Below are 21,986 nucleotides of genomic sequence, written 5' to 3' on the forward strand. Positions count from 1 at the left end.
TACTTAAGAATATGGCACCTTTAAATAAAAAGATGATTGGTAAATGCTATTTATTTAATCAGCAGAAAGACTTTAAAGCAGTAGAAAACCAACAAAGCTGGGGAATCTGAAGAATGAGATGCTACAAATAACTGAAAGATCTAACCATTAGTAGACACCATAGGTGTACAAGTGACTGCCAATTTGTCAACCCTTCTATACATCTCTGTCTCTTCATTTATAAAATGTGTAAATAACAGTACCTACCTCATAGGGTTGTTGTGAGTATAAAATAAGTTAATACACGTAAAGCACCCTAGAAGAATGCCTGGCACACTGAGACTGACAACAACTATTATTACTATCCACCTTATTATTTAAAAGTAATCAGTCTAAGGAGAACAGCTGGAATCGGTATGATTCTATGGGGCAGAACTGGGTAACCTTAACTCAAAGAGAAAGCTATATAGAAGCAATCTGTACTTTTAAATCATGAATTGCATCTGTTGATAGCTTAACTATTTAACTTAGTTAACATTTTCTTAGCATCAATACTAGAGCAGAGATAGAATCTAAATCTTCTTCATAGAAGAGGGTTGCTCAGGTAGGCCCTGTAGAGACCTCAACTTCATAACCCACTGGGTGACATTATAGTCATCCTTTGCTTAACACAGTTCCAAAAAGAAGTAGATGGCTGCTGGGGACAGTATTTGTAGGCAGATCAATCTGGAAATGAATAGGTAAATACTGAAACATCAAAATAAAAATAATAAAAACAAAAACCCCCAAACTAAAAGATTCTGCAAAACATTATACTAAAAAGAAATAAATTTGAGAAGAGATTTTCCTAGAGTCTACATGGAATAAAGTGAAGCTTATGGTATTCATATGGATAAGTTGGCAACGAAGCAAAATTTTCAAGTAAAAACTGGCCATTATATATATATTTATTTAAATATGTGTGCATATACATTTGTGTATATATATATAAATTACTGCTGTGTCTATATTTACACAAAATTTAGTCATTTTAAAAGCAAAAAAAGGTCATTTTAGTAAAACAAAAAATGCTGCCTTTAAAAACAAATTCTAAACTGTCTAAAAACAATTTAATATGCTTAGTAATCAACTGTCACCTCCCCAAAATTTGCAGAACATTTTTAGCTGGTGAACAAGAATTTTCCATGCATTTTTAAAATGAACTGCCTCTAATTTTAAGATACATTTACAAAGAATAGAAATAATTCCTCATGAAATAAATTTTATCATCTTTGAGAAGTAGGTAACAATAGGTTTCAGCGCTTTCATTTTTTAACTTTAAAAATCAATACTGAAAGTGTCTGCCTTCGGCTCAGGGTGTGATCCCGGCGTTGTGGGATCGAACCCCACATCAGGCTCCTCCGCTATGAGCCTGCTTCTTCCTCTCCCACTCCCTCTGCTTGTGTTCCCTCTCTCGCTGGCTGTCTCTATCTCTGTCGAATAAATAAATAAAATCTTTAAAAAAAATCAATAATGAATAATTACAATGAAAAAATTAGTACCAGTGACTGACTATACTTACTAATACGGATAGGAAAGTCCCTTTAAAATTACTTTTTAATATTAACCTAAAACTAATTATCAAAATATTGTTCTCTACCAGTTAAAATGTTACTTTAATCCTCAAAACTAAGTGTCCACAACCCCAAATGTTTTATTTAAGGCACAATTATACATACTACTTTTGTACAACAAAAATTATGCTTTATGAGGTTCAAAACAAAATGCCTCTTGGTTAGTATCAATTTAAGTCAGAGCCTGAGAGAAGGAAAAACTTGATTAGATATTTACTATAAAACTCTTCCTTTACATGATTGCTTTTTCTTCATAAAGCAAAAATAATGCTGACTTTTCTAAGAAAGCCTATAGAGAGGAGAAAGAAGCCACTGACCCTCTATTCCTCTTGTCCTGTAGTACAAATATTTGCAATCCTTGTGAAAATTATCCTAGGCTATAAGGTTCCCAGAAAACAAACTACAGTAATGGAGAAGAGGTGGAGCTTTGCTAAACATGGAATTTCCCACCCACCTCTCCCCCCAGCTTTTCCCATAAAAGCAACCTCTACTAATAAAACAAAGCATCCTTTAGCAAGTAGCTCCCTACGGAACCTATCTCTCCTTGAGTGCTTACCACAATCTGATTTCTGGACAGCTGACCCAAAGTTTGATGATTTTACTGATCTTCAGAAAGCCACTGACTGGCTAAAGTCTTATTGGTGAACAGAGTCAAAAATCAGATGCCCCTGCCATACTTTACAGAATGAGGAGTTGGACAGCACAGTTACGTTTGGCTGTACTGTGGTGAAACATATGAGGCATCTTCTTTTTGTCTTCAATTAGCCACGTTTGGGCTGAGTAGCTCTATTACATCTTCAAAAAACTGAGCTCCAGTTCTTGATGGAGATAGAGGAAGGTCATTGAGGAGGTGGTTCAGCTCAAGAGCTAAGTGAAAAATCTGTCTTTTGATTCAGTCCTGCTTGTGGATAGAAGTCATCTTCTGGATGGAAGAGGGAGTGAGATGACCTAGAGTCTTGAATTGGTGGATCTGCAGGAACAGAAACTAAATACAGTGGAGACCTCTTAACTGAGAAACACCACGAGATGGATTTCCTGACAATGTGTCAATATAAGCTAAATATAAAGATTAAATATGTGCATTGGAACTGATCATGCACTTGTTTTTCCAGATATCAAACGCATTTGCACCATTCTATGAATAAATAAGTTTTCCCAATAACTAACTGTAAAATAATTTATGGAAAAATAACCAATTTAAAGGGGAAAAAAAGACCCATTCAAACAAAAATCCATATACTTTTGTCTTTGTGAGTGCATACCCTCACTTCAAAAACTCAGTTCTTTCGAATGACTTTTTCTCTCCATCTACACAAACTACAATCTATCCATATAATGTCAGTAGTAACATGTATCAAATTTTTAATTTGAGTTGTATCTTTTAGGATTTCTTATCCCCCAGAGAAATGGAATTCAAATACACTCAATGTACTAAATTAAGGCTTGAATAATCAACCTGCTCAAAAATTCTGAGACCTGCATTAAATAAGTTGAGTCCTACTTATCAATCAAAAGGAGAGTATATACCATTAAGTCAGGCAATCTTTAAATATATGAGTAGTGGTCACCTTAAATTTCCCTTAAACTTTCATCTGAAAAAACTAAGAAAGCCCACAACCAGATTATAGTGGCTCTAGTTTTAAATGTCTCTATATATTAGTAAGAATTTTGATGAACATTTGATTACTTATTTCCACTTACAATTTGACTATGTAAATTTACTGTATATACTCTCATAATTATTAGACCAAGGGTCAGCAAACTATGGCTTGTGGGCCAAATACAAACCGTCACTTATTTTTGTAAATACAGTTTTACTGGGACACAGCCACGCTTATTTGATTATGTACTTCCTGTCTATGACTACTTTCATGCTACAATGGCAGAAAAAGTATTTGGAACAGAGACTACAGAACCTAAAACACTAAAAACTGGCCCTTTTCAGAAAAAAGTTTGCCATCCTCTAACACAGATGATTATTAAAACATACGTAAAACAATTTACACTTTAAATTGTTTTGAAAGAAAGAAAAATAACAAGTAGAATTAAAATTAGATATAGGTCAACCATAACAAACTTACCACAAAAAGAAATCAAAAGTAAAATAAGTCCCAAGAGGACAATTTATTTGGTGTTGATTCAGATGAAGAATTTGATCCTACCTTAACATTACCAGTTTATTTTTAAGAGTATATACTATGCTATGTAAATGCTATGGAACTGACATATTCAAGAGTATATAGATAAATGCCATGGAACTGTTCACTTAAAAATGGTTTATTTTATGTTGTGAATTTCACCTCAATAAATTATTTTTTAAGAGTATATACAGTATTTTACAGGTTTCTACCTTTAAGTGGGCCACATTATATTGCAGTGGTTAAATATGTAAGTTACATCTTACCTAATAATGTGGTTTCTCCAAAATCTCTTAGATCATCTCAGACCCTTGTGTATATTTCTTCTTTGCCAGTAGATGGAGACAACACCACTGAAAGTTTAAAAGACATCATTCCCTGTTTAAAGGGAGCTTGCTGGTCTGAAAACTAGGGGAACCCTAACCCAAGATTTCTTCAAAGTTATTTTTAAAAAAGCAGACAGAATGGCTATGCCGAAACCAGAAATCCAAGGGATTATACCCAATATTAACTATGGACATCCTCAAAAATTTACTGAAGGGGGACTAAACTGTACATGATGTAGTAACTAATAAATCATAATAATAAAATGCAATCATCTCTGTAACTTATAAGATTCAAACTTCCTGCTCACTGCTCCTAATTTAGGCTAGATCATTTATTTTTCAGTTTCAGAAAGTATAACTCAGAATATATAAGAAAAAGAGTTCTTTGAATTTCACAGAGATAGATGCAGTACATATATGGTTTTTATAAGTATTAGTTGTATGCACCGCTAGAAGACTTTTATTCAAAATAAGACAACTATCCAGATCCACATAAAAATAATAAGAACTTTATAAAAAAAAAAAGAGAGAATTAAGGTAGAAATGGTGGAAGCAGCAAGAAAAAATTCAATTTTATGGTCACAATAAAAAGAAATACTCATGAAAGGGAAGAATCAAACTCATCTACTTTCCAAGTTTCTTTCTTCACTATTAAAAATTACATAAACAAACCAAAACTATCTGCAAGAAATAAATTTCAAATCTGAAAGCTTAAGAAGTCATCCCCAAATAATCATTTAATACTTTTCAAATAACGACCTTCCTTTCCAAATTCAAAGCCTGAATGCAATTTTGAACAAAAAACAAGGTTATCAAGCTAAAAAGAAAGAACTAAGATATTGCTATACTATTTATATTTGCCACAAGACTCCGGTCCTTATGTGAACTAAACAAGAACGACCATTTGGCAGAAAATGTCCTATTAAGAAAAAAGACTACCTTAAGCCAAATAATATCCAGTAAAAAGAAATACAAAAATCTTAAAATCCTTTATTTTTATGTATATTTTGCTCATTCTCTAATCAAAAGCCAGAGCTAAAATAAGCTTCCATAGAAGAGAAATGAATATAGTACTCAAATATTAACATGCCTGCAATGCCTACCTAGGTTAAACCAGAACTGACAATAATTGCTAAAATAAATTCTCTTACGACTCATTACAAGATAGAGTAGGTAAAGCAGATTCTGAATCACAAACTTCTATTTAACTTTGAAATTTTATGATCATATCCCAAGAAAACTATACCCATATTCTAACTGCCTATTAAGAGCACAAACAACCATGAACACCTTTCCATCATTCACATAGTAAATGTTCTGTGGCTTTATTTAATCCTTGGGTTGGCTTTCTCTTGACAAAGAACAAACTTTTTGACCCTTTCCCAACCCTCCAACAACTGGCATGTACGAAGATAATGCTAATTATGTAACAACCACCACCACAGAAAGGCACTTTGCAATTTTCAAAGTGTATTCATATATATGAATTAACTGAAATTTTATGACAGGAAAATCTCAGACATAAAGAAAAAACTATGGCCAACACACATAATTTACAGTGACATGTAAATGATATTTGCATTTTGCATGGTTACCTGTCCATCAACACAGATGAGGGAGAAATGCTTTTACCCAGATTTTTAAAGCAGTAACTGGAAGAGTGTCCTGGAATTCTGTGGTTAATATAAAGTAGATATACCAAACTGCAATCTACAGACCATATTACTACAAAAGGAAAAAAAAATGACCAACAAGGAATGAGTTTTCTTTATACTAACTGGATTTTTTGGGGAAAAAAAACACACAAAAACAAAACACCAGGTGTTAACCTGGCAAATTCTTCTTGGGGATCTATGATGTCAGTGCTCCTGCCTCCACCTGCTGGCAAACAGATTATGAAACTAGCAGAGATCACTGGGTTAAAAAAGTTGACATTTTTGGGTAACATTTAATGTTTTATGTAATTATTTAGCATGATGCTACTTTGTGTTAATAAATCAGTAATATATTGATGAAATCAATTAGAAAAAAATACATTAAATTTTACACACACAAATAAAATTACAAGATTTCTTGGTTCAGAACATTATCTAACAGGCCAAAAATCAAGTTAAAAATTGTTTTTAATTACCTGATAAATGACATCTTGGAAAAGGACTGGAAAAGTAAGTGCTGCATCTTCTAGCTCATTTAGACTACAGTGTACTAGTGTTTCATCCTTAAAATAAAAAGCACATACCAAATGAACCAAGATATTAAAAGAAATTTCAAATGATAATTTTATGTACCCATGACCACCAAAAACATTTATGAAAGCACTCATTCATATGTGGAATTTTATATTTATCATACATTCCTGTGTGTGGCATAGCAATTTGGGATAGAATTTTCTAAGACACTGGTTCTCGGTATGGTCCCTGGACCAGCAAGTAGTATCAGCATCATCTGGGTTAGAAATGCAAATAAGTAACTACTTAGAAATACAAAATTCTTTTTTTAAAAAAATATTTTATTTATTTATTCGACAGAGATAGAGACAGCCAGCGAGAGAGGGAACACAAGCAGGGGGAGTGGGAGAGGAAGAAGCAGGCTCACAGCGGAGAAGCCTGATATGGGGCTCAATCCCATAACGCCGGGATCATGCCCTGAGCCGAAGGCAGATGCTTAACCGCTGTGCCACCCAGGCGCCCCAGAAATACAAAATTCTAACTAGTTAGAAATGCGAATTCTCCAGCTCCGCTTGTGATAATTCAATAACTCAGAAGGGGATAAAGAAAAGAGGGGCTCAGGAGTTTGTATTTTAATAAGCCCTTTAGGTAATCCTGATGCATGTTCAAGTTTGAGAACCAGTGTTCTGAGTTCTGCAGTTGCCAACTTTCTGGTAAGTAAAATAAATATATACTCCTTTTATTTAACAATTAACAAATGGAAGTTTAGAATCTAATTATTTTTAAAAATACACATATTCTATTTACACAGCTCCTTATCCTTTAACCTTTTATAAAGATTTTTATTTTATAAAATGGATGCCTTAGTATCTGTTGAATATGTTTCAGACATAAACATTATTTAACTAAATTAGCAGTCAATGAAGACTTGCCATTTTTGATTACCAAACCCTGTTTTCTATTAAGAGGATAAGAAGGTGAGCATCATTCCATCTAAGATATGTGCAAATATTTATATTTCTTAAATACTGAATGATTAAAAAACAGTTCTATTTGTAGTAAGTGACAAAACACTTAAAAAAAAAAAAAAAAGCTGCCAATGACTACCCCCAAAATTTTCCAATGTATTTACAATGAATTAAAATGAAACAGAAATGTTCATACCTTGTGATTCCACATTTTATTAGCTGGAGTGTTTCTTTTAACCTAAAGGTAACTCTGGGAGGCAAAGAGCAAAAAATACTCTAGATATGCCTCATTTTATGTGAATAGTCTACACATTTCAAGGTATTGTCTTAGCATCTTAAAAAAAGGTATCCTCTTTCCTTCAACTGAATCATAAGTAATTCAACTACTTCATCTATAGACTACCTAAATTTTGCTCATTCTTCATTTACTTCTATAAAATTACTCATTTATGCTCAGCCAAGTCCTATCTTTTCTATCTACCTTCACACTGGATTAAAAATTATATGGTCAAGATTGCTATCATAACCACATCAACTCCTAACACAAAAATCGAGAAAAATCTTTTTTCAGTTTCTCCACTAACTTGCACATCAAATCTACACTACTCATTATTATTTTCAAAATTTTTCTCTTGCTACTTATCCTCTAATAAATACGTAATACTCAGGACTTCTGGAGACCTCTCTTACATCTCTTTGTTTAGACAAAGGCTAAGGTACTGAACTCTCAAAAAAGAACTATACTTGCTAGTTAAGATTTAAAATAATAAAGTAAAAATTTATGAGAAATAAACCACATTTCCAATTATAAGCTAAAGAATAAAATCCTCCAACAAAGGCTAAATAATAGAATGCTTCCCAATATTATATAATAGGTAGGTGTTCAGTTCTTAAAGCTCTTCTGGTACCCTAAAACATAAATTTTTAACACACCAAGAGAGCATATTGAAGGTTTTATTAGCATTAAGAGATCATGCTTTTGGGAGTCTATTAATAAAGTTATTGGTATTAGATACTGCACAAAAATAAGAAGAGGAAAAGGGTTATAATCTTGCATAAGGTTAATTCATTGGGACCCAGATAATATTTGGTTCTTCAAGGAAACATAATCCTGACACCCCACTCCCAAAAGGCGAAATCTAAGCATGAAATGAAATAGAATTTATTAGGAAATTAAAAAAAAAAATCACAAGGGTCTCAGAAATATGGGGGGAAGAACTAATTTAATACAAAAATGAAAGCCTAATTTATTTTCAAAGAGTACCTGATACCAACCAAACTGAGGACTTTAGCATTAATTAGACTCTGCTTCAAATAAAAACATGAGAACATCCAAGACATGTTTAGTAAATATGTGTAAGACTATTCACATTCACTTTTATCCTTTTAGGTATTTTGGGCTAGTGTTTTAAAAAAGAAATTTAATTCCTTTATTTTCTCTACCTGTATATATAATATACTTACCAGGTCTAAAACTAGAGAGAATTCTGGTGTGCTTCTTGTTTTCAAAGGAAGAGCAGGTTTCCTATTTAGTTGTTCTTCTGTCAGTGGTGGAACATGTTTGATGAAATAATACCTATAAATCGAATTTTAAGAAAATCTCAACATTTCTACATTTTATAAATATAAAACATACTACTACATTCAGCTCAAATTTAAATATTTAATTAAATAATATACCTTAATCTAGTAAACCAAACCTATGAAATGTAAATAAAACCAAAAATATATTAGTATTTCAGTAACCCCAATAAAAGTATTAATACCTACAAGTTATATGTTCTTTGCAATATACATTCAGCCACCCCTTCACACGTCTTTCATCCTGCTCCAAGAGAGAAAGGAAAACAAAAAAACAAAAAACAAACTCACGGGTCAAATACTTCCCAGTCTTCTTCATAGGTGGCCTCTGCATGAGTTGATGAATAACCACTATCTGGAGTTACTGGTGCTATTTAATAAAATGAAAAACAAAATGTTACTTTTACCCACTATGAAGTATACATTTTTACTGTTTTTATATAAGATTTTCCTGAAGCTCTGTGTATTTAAGGTTCAAGAAATGACAGAAATAACTTACGAACAGCATTGCAAAGCAAATTTATTAACACATAGACCTAACTCCAGATCCAAAGGAAAAAATTGCCATTACAGATAAAATGGCAAGCTAGATCATGGCTAGCGGAATTAAAATACCTCAATAGCAAAGAGAAAATTTACTACTCATTACCAGAAAAATACACTCCACGAAATTTCAACTTCTAACTGTATGGTGTTACATGTATAGCCATAAAAATTTCACGGGGCTCTTATAAGCAGTGAAACGCTTTGCAAAGTACCTTGTACATACACAAAAGTAGTCAATATATATTTGTGCTGACCTTAGACCCAGAGGCAGTTTTTAACATGAGATCTATGAACACTCTTGAAGAGGTTCATGAAACCCCCTTGAAGACTTATGAAAAAATGTTGTATGTACATTTTTTTAAAAGATTTTATTTATTTGAGAAAGAGAGCAAGAGCACAAGCAGGGAGTGGGGCAGAAGGAGGGAAAAGCGCTCCCCCACTGAGTATGTACATTTTTACAGGAATCTCAAGGCTGTCTAAAATCTTTTAAAAAGTTAAAAAATGCTGCTCTATATAGAAACCATTGCTTTAGAAGAAGCTTTATTTTACTTCTAATTTACAAGCAACCTAAAAATAATCATGAAGTAATTCTATATTCCATGACAAATGGTCCATTCTACATTTAAGCTAAAATTCTATCAAATGATAGAGCATTAGAAATTATACTGGGAGGGAAGCCTGGCTGGCTCAGTCGGAAGAGCATGTGACTCTGAATCTCAGTGTCAGGAGTTCAAGCCCCACGGTGGGTGCAGAGATTACTTAAATAAACAAAAAACTTAAAAAAAAATTATGCTGGGAATTTTCTAAGACAATATACCTTAAATTCAGGGAGAGGACAAAAGATAGATTTAAAGTTAGAGGTTATGTCTCAGAGATAAAAGTTCAAGATGGATGCTAGAGACTGAATGTTTGTGTCCCCGCGAAATGGTATTTGGAGGTGGAGACTTTAGTATGTCATGAGGTCATTAGGTCATGAGGACCCTTATAAAAGAGACTCCAGAGAGTTCATATGGCTTCTGCCATGTAAGGATGCATGAGACGACAACTGTTTATGAACCAGAAAGCAAGCCCTCACCAAGTAATGAATCTGCTTGGTGCTCTGATCTTGGATTACCCAGCCTCCTAAACTGTGAGGAATAAATTTCTGCTGTTTACGCCACCCTGTCTGTGGTAATTTGTTAGTGCAGTCCAAAAGGACTAAGACAGTGGAACTCAATAAAAACTGCTATAATCTGTCTATAGGACTGGAATATTGACGGATAACAGGACAAAAACAAATCTTTTTTGCTATTACCATGGATTAATCTTTTATGATTTTATTTCTTTGAGAGAGAGACTGCATGCAAGAGTGGGGAGAGGGGCAGAGGGGGAGGGAGAAGAAAAGGGAGAGAATCTCAAGCAGACTCCTCGATGAATGTAGAGCCTGACAAGGGGCTCCATCTCAAGACCCTGAGATCATGACCTGAGCCGAAACCAAGGGTGGGACACTTAACTGACTGAGCCACACATGCGCCCCATTATGTATTAATTCTTTATGTATTACCTTGTAACACAGTATATCTGTTCAGTGAATGACAACAGACATAAAGCATAATTTTGTCCATCTGTAACAACTTTATGCCAATTAACAGTTCATTAGCACAAGGGGTAATGGAAAAATATATCTTCTAACTACTTCTGTTTCAAATTCCTATTAACTTCAGAGAAGGGGGGAAAGGAAGCAATATTTGAGCGCCGTCATGCTAAGCATTTTTCTTATTTCATCCCATTTAGCTTTCAAAACCCTGATGTATTTCCCTTTTAAAGGTCAGAAAACTATCTCAGAGAGCTTAAGTAAGTTGCCTAAAGTCACAAAGCTAAGTAAATGACAGAGCCAGCTTCCTTCCTTCTTATTCTCTTCGGCTAGGTTCTTGAAGTTAAGGAAAATAACCTTTGTCACTCATGCTCATGTTTTAAGATCAGCAAAAACTTTACTTCTATCCTGTCATGATCCAGAGTAAATGCAATGTGCCACTTCATCATTTTGTGCATTTATTTCTACTAGCACTCAGCACACTGTACAGTAATTTTTGTGATTACCTAGCTCATCAATTAGATTATGTACTCTTCAGGGTCAAGGAGCATTTATCTTATTCATCTTTATAAATAACGCCCATCACAGAAAATAGGTGTTCAATAAATGTTAGGGGAATAAATGAATGAATGAGATAACTGGAGTAAATTTTACTCCCTTTCCCCCTCCACCCCCAGAACCTCTAATGTTATAGAAATCCCTTCTCCATCTTCACAGTTGTCAGAAAAAAATAAATACACAGGATTATACAGCAGCACAAAAATACACAACAAAAATCAAACAAGGGGCCTAAATCCTTGGACTTAGTCTGTATTCAGTCTATACACCCAAACACTGGCAAAGGAATGAGCATAAAATTACAGGAGAACAGTAGTATGTTCCTTTGTAAATCTTATCCACCCAAGAATGACCTATGTACATAATCCATAGTAATTTGATAGATTCAGTATTATTCTTAAAATATAACATTATAGGGCGCCTGGGTGGCTCAGTCGGTTAAGCCTCTGCCTTTGGCTCAGGTCATGATCCCAGGGTCCTGGGACTGAGTCCCACATCAGGCTCCCTGCTCAGCGGGGAATCTGCTTCTCCCTCTGCCTGCCGCTCCCCCTGCTTGTGCTCTATCAAATAAATAAATAAAATCTTAAAAATATATATATAACATTACAACATTAGAATTTATCATTATAGATAGTAACATCATAGATACTACATTTAACATTATAGAAATTAATCTTTTATTTGACCAATTTGAAATAAATCTTTCCTGTTATGTCACTCTTCTCTTCATATTGGTATTACTGGGTTGTGCTATAAAGACGTTTCATAATTGTATGCATTTTTTCTTTAAATGTTTTCTGCTGCTCCAATTATATTTTTTCAAGTTTCCCCTTTATATTCAAGGGAAGAACATCATTCTACTTCCTTACACCAAACTACATTTCTGAACAAATACATATGTGCTGGGGTCTCTCAAATGCCTGGCAGTATAGGAGATAAAAAGACAAATCTAAAATAAAAGCCTGAGATCTTGTCCCTCTGGGAAAAGATGACCATCCTCAATTTTATTTCTGCTTTTAAGCACAATGGAACAGTTTCATCTTTTAGCTTTATACGTCTGTATACCACAACCCTCAGAGGTAATAAATTCTGATCTCATATGTTCTACATTTCCATGACAACTGGCTCAGGGACCCAACAATTATGTTAGGCCTTTATAAGGATCCAGAATTAGGCTGCAAAGTTTGGATGTAGGGAAAGATCTAGGAAAAGAAGCTCTTTTGGAGGGATGTCATCTATATATGCAACAAATCTGAAGGTATAAGACTGCCTTGGTGGGAGCTTCAGACCGAAGGGTCTTAGACTGGTGTAATTATAATAAGTGTCTTCATAAACATGAGTATATGTTCTGCTATTTGTGTTAAATTTCTCTAAGTAGTAAGATTAGTACAAATAAACTCTAAAATGACTGGGGAGAGAGTTTTATTTCCAATTTTAATTGTTTTATGTTCAAGAAAGAAAAACGTATGCATTTGCCTATTAAGGAAAAAAAGGAATACTGCATTTTTATATATTATTCATGACGATGCATTAAGAAAAGGAATTTTCTTCACCTGTAAGGGGTGGGATATCACGATTAACTGTTTCTTCTGCTTCTTCTAAACCATTATTTATTGATGGCCTCACTTGAACTGCTTGATTTGAGTAAGCTGCTCCATTTGCTGACGTAGTAGTACTGGTAGTGATCTCATCCACCTGTTCCATATCAAGTTGTTTTACTATCTCTTCAGCTTCCACAGCCTGTCCTGGGGAATCGGATCCTGATGTTCCTATAATCAAGATTCAGTATGCCCACAACCATCATTTAAAAACTCAAAAGGGGGTGGGGGGGAGAGGCATAAATGTTTTTAAGGATACAAACTTATAGCAAGCAAACATAAGCCCTAGAGACCTAATGCACCATAGAGTGAATATGACAAATACTGTATTATAATCACCAAATTTGCTAAGATACTAGAACTTAATTGTTCTGACCACTAAAAAGAAAATTATGTAATGCTAATTACTGTTACATGCCAATCATATTATAATATATAAATGTATCAAATCAACTTGTTTACCCTTAAATTTACATAATGTTATATGTGAAACATATTTTAATAAAAGTGAAATTCGATAATGAAAAATAAACTCATAAATATTTGGAAAAACTAAATGCAACAGAAATAGAGCTGAGGATACCACTGTTCAGTGAGTCTTTTCTAGACATTTCAAATAATCAGGAATAAAGACTATTATAAGCCAGAGTGATATTGGTGAACAAAATTTTCTTAAGAGTGTTGAAATAGTTTAGAAACACCTACTTATAGTCAAACCACAGTCATAATTTAGAACATTTAAAAATTTCTGAGATATAACTGACAATATAACCTTGTGTAAGTTTCAGGTATATGTGTTGATTTAATACATTTATATATTAAATTATGATTACCAACCTAGCATTAGGCTAACATCCCTATCCTGCAACTCTGAAATATACAATACAGTACTACTGACTGTAGAACTTCTTTTCAATAAAGCAAATATCATTTATTAAATGCCTACTATGAGCTAGGCATTATATATATATATTTTTTTCCCATTATCATTTCCATTATTTATTTTCATTAAACAGCTCCTGATCCTTCTAGTACCAAACATCCTAGCCACTGTAGGCAGCTGTAATTTTTAAACCAGAGGTATTTATGCAAGAAGGAGCTAACTATTCCCCTAATCATCAGAACATTTTTATTCAGAGACACAAGAACAATTTCCTGACAGGATTCCATCTCAGTAACAAAGACTAGTTTCCTAATCATACTCAGCCACCACCTAGATGACCCTGTTGCCCAGTTCTTCTTCCACTACGAGATAAACCCAACTCTATTTCTTTACGGAATCCTCCAAATGTCACTTTCAACAACAAAATCAACCTCCCATACTCTCAACTTTATCACAGAATGTTCCTTCTCCAACACAGCTTTAAATGTAACCCCTTTCCAAAAAACCCTCTTTTACTGACATCTTTCCCATAAAGCTCTTTATTCTTCCATATTCAACATACTAACTGAATCAGAATTCATTTATCTCCATTGCTGCTACCAGATCAATGGTTTTCCACTGAATGTGCAAAAAATGCCTGTTCCTTTGAGACTGATATCACCTAGCTATATAATTCTTCTCTTGTCCCCACTGCTGACATCTACCAACTGCTGCCAGCACCCTCTCTCAATCAGAGGAATTTAACATCTCACTACCAGTTTAAAGCTGTATTAAACACCTCCTAGTTGTTATTATAGGTGATGTCAATGGCTCATCCTAAGACTAATCCTCAAAGGTCTTGCCCTCTTTAGCTCCTTCTTCATTCACACTGCTTTCTTAAGCAACTACTGTGACCATAACGTGGATACTCACACTAAGAAAAGGTTCATCTCTGAAAACTAAAGCTCAAATATATCAATCCCCTGTCAAAACCTCCTAATCTTTTAATTATCTATCTCATATTCCTATTACATGTGATCTTCATGTTTGATAAAAGCCAGTCTCTTTCATTCTAAACAATCCCTCAACAGCTCCTTCCCCACCCTTCTCACCTAGTTAGATTTCATGGTATATCACTTAAACCACTCTCAAACCAGCAGCTTCAGGGTCCCTGCTCCCTTGTGTTTCCACTGTCATACATCACAGAAATCCCTCTTGAATCAGTGTAACTTACAAGCTTACTATGTGTGTGTTTCTTTTAATTGTAAGAGCAAACATTCTAAACCTTCACTGTTATCTTCAATCCCCTGCCACCAGGAATCTCAGCAAATGGCACCATCGCCTCCTTCACAGAAAAAGTTGTAACTATCAAACATCAACTTCTTCTGTCCATTTATTCCCCCAAGATCTTAGTTCACTGAACCATATAGACCATTTACTCCACTAGTTTTAACTAATACCTACAAGCTAATACAATACACTATTGCTTAAACCCAGATTTCTAAGCTCCACACCACACCAGAAGGACAAATGGCTACCAGACATTTTATTTGGTTATCTCATGGCATCTCAAAATCAGCATGGCCCAAGTTAAACTCAATTATCTATCTCCTGAAATGTAACTTCCTGCTCTTGAAAAAATAACCTTGTATCCTCTTAATCTCTTGTCTCTTTCATCTTCAATCTGTGCCCAAAATGTGTCCACACTGTATCTCTGATCCTTCTTTTCTCTATTATCACAATTAAGGTTGCATGAAGTTTCCCAAGGACTACAAGTCTGTTTTCCTCACATCCAACCTTTTTAGAATGTAGCCAACACACTATTGCCAAAGAGCTTTTTAGAAAACACAAATCTGTTCATATTACTCACCAGTTCAAAACCTTTCAATCATCCTCCACTAAGGATAACATTAAAATTCAAATATCTTACCATGCTAGCTTTAATTTGCCAACTTCATAACTCTATCTTAACCCATCCTATACACTCCTCAAATCCAATGCTCCATCTGTAACAAACTAATTTGTTTCTCAAACATTCTATGCCTTTGCTCATGGTGCTCATTCTACCTGGAATGCCCTTTATCATCTTTCAAGATTCAGCTTTTCTATAACAACTATTGTTAGATGCCACCAAGAACACAGAATCATTCCATTCTTTGAATACCCCACTGCCCCATACCTCTATCAATGCCCTTATAAAAATTTATTATACCTATTTATAGATCTCTCTCCCTCTTAAAGCAAGCTCCTTGAGGGCAGGACCATGTGTTAATCATCCTTGAATCTCCAGGGACTAGTACAATGGCTGGGACGTGGCAATTATTGAACTGAATGAATTGAAATCTTCAAATCACCCCTGTCCCATACATAAGTATAATTATTCTCTCTCACAGGTTAAGAGGCTCAATTTAAAGAACTAGACCAAGATAACATGGTTAAAGAGTGGCAGAGCTGGAATTTTAAAACAAGTTTCTCTAATTCCAATGCCCATTCTTTTTCCACCACACCAGCTATTTCCCAAGATGTTCTAAGGGGCACTAGCTTTACAAGATGTTAATAGATGTTCCATAAAAAAGGGTACTTGAGGTCAAATATATCTAGGAAATACAGGGTTAAACAAAGTTAAAGGTAGTTTTTTGTTTTATTTCTACTATAGGACTTCACAAGTCCTTTCATGTGCCAATATGTATTATGTATATTTCTCCAAAGCATCTAGATTTTATAGCGTACCATTCTGTCTTTTAAAAATTGTATTATCATCCAGAAACATAATTCAAACTAGAATTTAAATAATCAGTCAACAAGCATTTAATGGCTATTTTCCATATGCAAGACATGATCTCTTGGCCTCACAAAATCTAGAGACTAAATTATCATTTATGAAGAATTAAACATCAAGAAAGATAAGACACTAGCTAAATCTTTAAAAAATATATATATGTTGGGTGGGACACCTGGGTAGCTTAGTCCATTAGGCATCCAATTCTTGGTTTTGGCTTGGGTCATGATCTCAGGGTTGTAGGACTGAGCCGCACATTGGGTTCCATGGTCTGCACAGTCTGCTTGGGATTCTCTCCCTTTCTCTTCCTCTCCTAGCACACGTGTGCGTACACGCTCTAATAAAAGATCTTTTAAAAAAATATGTTGGGAAACAATCCAAGTTTGATTCTTTTGCAAAGGCATGAAAACCTTCAATTCATTTACATTAGAGTAGTTTACTAATTATCCAAATTAAAGATCCCCAGGGGGTCTTTGATGATAAACGATGAATGATAAATAAAAAGTATTACAAATGATATATAAAAATGTGTTACAAAAAATGACCTAGTTTCAACTCACTTATAATATTTAATAAGTTCTACTTTATTGATCTAGAATACTGAAAATGTTTCTGGATTCTCTCCTGTACATACTAAGGATCACAGAAGTCATTCCAACATAAAAGAAATTACTTTCCCTCCTGCCCAAAGTTTATCATTTAGCTTTTCAGATAGTGAAAGTGGAGTTCATGTACTTCAACAGAATTAAACATGACCTAAATTTATTTCAGTCACACACACACACACAAAAAAGTCTTTTAGGAGCTGTGTATTTTTTTTCTTTTTTTCTCTTCAGGAACAGTGTGTTTTCAATGAGGCTGAAAACAAACATAAGATGCTGACAAATTATGCCAGTAAAAGCAAACAGATCTCTTAAAGAACTAGGAAAACTAATCATTTTTTAAACCCAAAATAATAATTTATACTTACCATTTTTATTTGCTGGTGAAAAAAAGTTGAAGACAGGAGAAAATATGGTCCCCAACAACGTAGTCCTTGGAGGACTGCCAGAGGAAGGATTATCTTCTAATTTTCCATTTTGTTTTACATGTTGATTTGTCATTTCATAACTACCAGCTTCTAAGAAAGAAACAAGAAAAAAGTTGCAATCTAGAAAACATGACTTTAAGAAATGTTTTAAACAATTCACTATGAAAAAAATTTTTTGCCTCAAAATACTTCATAAAAACAGATTAACATTTAATGTTAAGAAAGTTGATTACTTAAAAATATCCTGAAGTAAATAAATTGTAAATCAAATGATTTTTATAACAAGTTTATTTATAATGTTTTATAATTACTACAAAGCACATTTACATCTAAAAATATATAGACTGAAAGGCTTCAAAATCCACAGTGTAAAAGAAAATGAAACAAACTCTTCGTAAGTAAAGCAAGTTACAACATCAAAAACATAAATGCAAGATCCTGTCCTTATTTACATTTTGGGAGGCTGTCTACTTCACAAAACCTACCCTCCAATCTATCAGTAATGAATAACAGCTAAATAAATAGAGGCAACATAGATCTACTGAAGCAGAAGACTGTGTACAGTAGTGTCGATTACTTATGTATGCCCAGGCATCATTTCAGAGTGGTTAAGAAGAACAGGTTTTTTTGTCATTTATTTTTTTAGTTTTTTATGAATAAAACAATGGGTTTTTGGAAAATATACAATAAAAACAAATTCAAACAAATGTGTTTTGATTAATCATCCTTGACCTTCCACAACTTTACTTGGTATCTATCACATTCTTTCATTCTTTGCGATAGGTCTTTTGTTTCTTTTTCCCTAATAGTCAAGTCTAACAATAGAGATACAGCAATGAATTGAGGGGAAAGGGGTAAGGAATTATTCTTGCTGTCGTGTTTAAAACAGCAATGGTTTAAAAGCAGTAATCCACGCTCTAAAGTGTTGTTTTTTATCGCTTTCTCTGCTTGTCCGTCTTGTTCTTCTCCTTTTTGACTTTGAGGAGCTTCCCACCAATATTATACTGACCTAGAACAAGGTTTATCAACAGCAGCACTATTGATTTGGGGGCTAGATAATTCTTTATTGAGGGAGGATATACTGTACATTGTAGGATGTTTAGCAGCAACCCTAACCTCTACCTGTTAGATGCAAGTAGTTACCCCCAACAGGCTGTGACCAAAAAACAGGTCTCCAGATATTAACAAATGTCCCCTGGGGACAAAACCGCCCCCTGGTTAAGAACCACTGCCCCATGGGGCGCCTGGGTGGTTCAGTTGTTAAGCGTCTGCCTTCAGCTCTGATCATGATCCCAGGGTCCTGGGATCGAGCCCCGCATCGGGCTCCCTGCTCAGTGGGAGGCCTCCTTCTTACTCTCCCACTCCCCCTGCTTGTGTTCCCTCTCTCGTTGCCTCTCTCTCTGTTAAATAAATAAAATCTTTAAGGAAAAAAAAAAAAACAAAAAAAAACCACTGTCCCAAGTGATACAAGCCCCCTCTGAGCTCTGAAATTCCATGATCCAAAAACGAATTCTTTGTACATATTTCAATAAATTAAGTCACTGTTTTTACTGCCTTAAGAACTGAGTTTATTAGAGGTCGAAAATGTTCCATATACATTTTTATGATAAATAGTATAAAGCTTCTGCCTTTAATTATTTTAACTCATCAAAGTAGATTTATATTAGATAGATAAATTCTTATTTTATTTCATGCTAATACTTAATACAAAGAAGATCACAAAAATAAGGGGAAAACTGCACAGTCAGTTTTCAAAAACAGAAAATAAACATGACAAGTAAGATCTCTGTTTACACCTAATAGAACAATATCTAAATATTAACAAACCTCCATTTACTTGACTTTTCCGTCTTACTCGAGATATCTGTTTGTTAGTCTTTTCTCCTGCTCTTGGTGTTGATGTGATCAAATTATTATCTATATCACGTTCAATCCTACTCCGTTTCGAAGGATTTTCTCTCTCTTCCTTAAGATATGAGGAAAAAAACATGCATTGAGCATAGGCATTCTGCCTTATAGATTAAACTTACAAAATATAATATGTACCCCCATGTTCATTGCAGCATTATTTATACAACAGCCAACAGAAACAAGTGTTCATCTGTTGATGAACTGATAAAGAATATATGGGGTATGTATACACACACACACAGACACACACACAATGGAGTATTATTCGGCCATTAAAAAAGAATGAAATCTTGTCACTTGTGACAACATGGATGGACAACACGGTTGTGCTAAGTAAAGATAGTGAAAATACCGTATGACCTCACTTTTATGTGGAATCTAAATAAATGAAAAAAAGACTCCGCTTGTAGATACAGAGAACAGATTGGTGGCTGCCAGACGTGGGGGAGGAGGGCTGGCAAAATGGGTGAAGTCAAAAGGTACATATTCTAGTTCTAAGATAAATAAATCATGGAAATGACTTGGCAACTACAGTTAATACAATACTGCATATCTGAAAGTCGCTAAGAGTAAATTAGTTCTCACCACAAAAAAGTTCTAACTATGGTGATGGATGTTAGCTAGGTTTATTGTGACGATCATTTTACAACACATATATATAGATATCAAATCATTATGTTTACACTGAAACTTATACAATGCTATATCATCAATTATACCTCAATTTTTAAAAATAGAAACAGTATGTGTAATATATTTTGAATTTTTCACATCCAGGAGAAACAAAATAGAATAACATAATATCCAACACTGCTAAAAAACAGGAAAAATCTGGCAATGTTGTAAGAGGTTTATTATTAATGCATTTATAATACACAAATATAACTACAGCAGCCTCACAATTCAGATCCTATCCCCAGGGTCCATTAAACTGTCTGTGCTGGGCGCCTGGGTGGCTCAGTGGGTTAAGCATCTGCCTTCGCCTCAGGTCATAATCCCAAAGTCCCAGGATCATGTCCCACATCAGGCTCCCTGCTCAGTGGGGAGTTTGCTTCTCCCTCTGACCCTCCACCCACTTGTGCTCTCTCTCAAATAAAAAATAAAATCTTTTTTAAAAAAGAATTTTAAAAAATAAACTGTGCTATTGAAATATTCAATTGTACAATATCCTCTGAGTTTTCAGCAATTTTCCCCTATTCTTAGACGTCCAAAAGAACAGTGGTTGTCTCCTTGAGCACTCAGAGTATGAGACAGAACCCCATTGGAATTTGCTGGCATATCACATATTACCAAAAATAACAGGGCCTGCCAATACCACACCCCAATGCAAATCTCAATTCTTTAAATGCCCAAATTAACATCAAGGAGTCTACTCCCTAATAAAGCTCTATATTCCTTTCCTTTATATGGGGCAAATCCACATCACCAGTTTATACTGTTTTTGTAGTACTGACTAAAAGACTACACACGCCAAGTATACTCTTGGAGTATACTGACTTTTCTTCATTTGTACATCAATTTTTCTCATTTGTAAAATTTTTCTAGAGTCATTTACCACATGAATGATTTTCTTAAATTACTGTAATACTGGCATATAATTCCTTAGTTTTTTTGTTTGTTTTTTTAGTAATCACTACACCCAACATGGGGCCCTAACTCACAACCCCAAGATCAAGAATTGCATGCTCTACCAACTGAGGAACCCCGGTGCCCCAATTCCATGCTGTTTTAATGAGACTACCTGGTATCTTCTGGTAAGGATTAGATTTTTAAATCCACATTAAATATAATCTACATGTATAATCACTGTTCTTATTCAACAGGAATAACTTCTTTATTTGTACTGAATATTTGTATCCAATGCTTTTATACCAGAGCAAATAAGATGCTGCTGTGCATTTTCTAAAGGTTTAATACTATTTTATTATTTCTAAATCTTTTTTTTTTTTTAAAGATTTTATTTATTTATTCGACAGAGATAGAGACAGCCAGCGAGAGAGGGAACACAAGCAGGGGGAGTGGGAGAGGAAGAAGCAGGCTCACAGCGGAGGAGCCTGATGTGGGGCTTGATCCCACAACGCCGGGATCACGCCCTGAGCCGAAGGCAGACGCTTAACCGCTGTGCCACCCAGGCGCCCCTATTTTATTATTTCTAAAACAAACCTTGGTATTGTAAATGGCCACAATTACAATTCCCTATCTGGATCAATTCTACTCCTGAAACCAATATTACACTATATGTTAACTAACCTTAATTTAAACAAAGTCTTGGAAGAAAAAAAAAGATATTAAAGTTTATTAAGAAACTAAACTTTCCGGGGCGCCTGGGTGGCTCAGTCGTTAAGCGTCTGCCTTC

At 34.4% G+C, this 21,986-nt stretch overlaps 1 protein-coding gene across 4 annotated transcripts in view; it reads right to left on the reverse strand.

Moving 5' to 3' along the window:
* The window catches only part of CTDSPL2 (CTD small phosphatase like 2), a 78,536-nt gene that overhangs the window by 12,933 nt on the left and 43,617 nt on the right, over nt 1–21,986 (reverse strand). For 3 of the 4 annotated variants that reach the window (XM_019801554.2, XM_011227230.3, XM_019801561.2), the window contains exons 3-8: nt 19,547–19,685; nt 17,660–17,809; nt 13,004–13,219; nt 9,065–9,143; nt 8,657–8,768; nt 6,188–6,274 (exon numbers count right to left, since the gene is read on the reverse strand). In XM_019801554.2, coding sequence (XP_019657113.1) covers nt 6,188–6,274; nt 8,657–8,768; nt 9,065–9,143; nt 13,004–13,219; nt 17,660–17,809; nt 19,547–19,685 — 783 coding nt within the window. The remainder of the gene's footprint in view (nt 1–6,187; nt 6,275–8,656; nt 8,769–9,064; nt 9,144–13,003; nt 13,220–17,659; nt 17,810–19,546; nt 19,686–21,986) is intronic. The other variant, XM_019801565.2, reaches the window with a different exon arrangement.

The sequence above is a fragment of the Ailuropoda melanoleuca genome, chromosome 5, assembly GCF_002007445.2.
Source record: "Ailuropoda melanoleuca isolate Jingjing chromosome 5, ASM200744v2, whole genome shotgun sequence".
Lineage (NCBI taxonomy): Eukaryota > Metazoa > Chordata > Mammalia > Carnivora > Ursidae > Ailuropoda > Ailuropoda melanoleuca.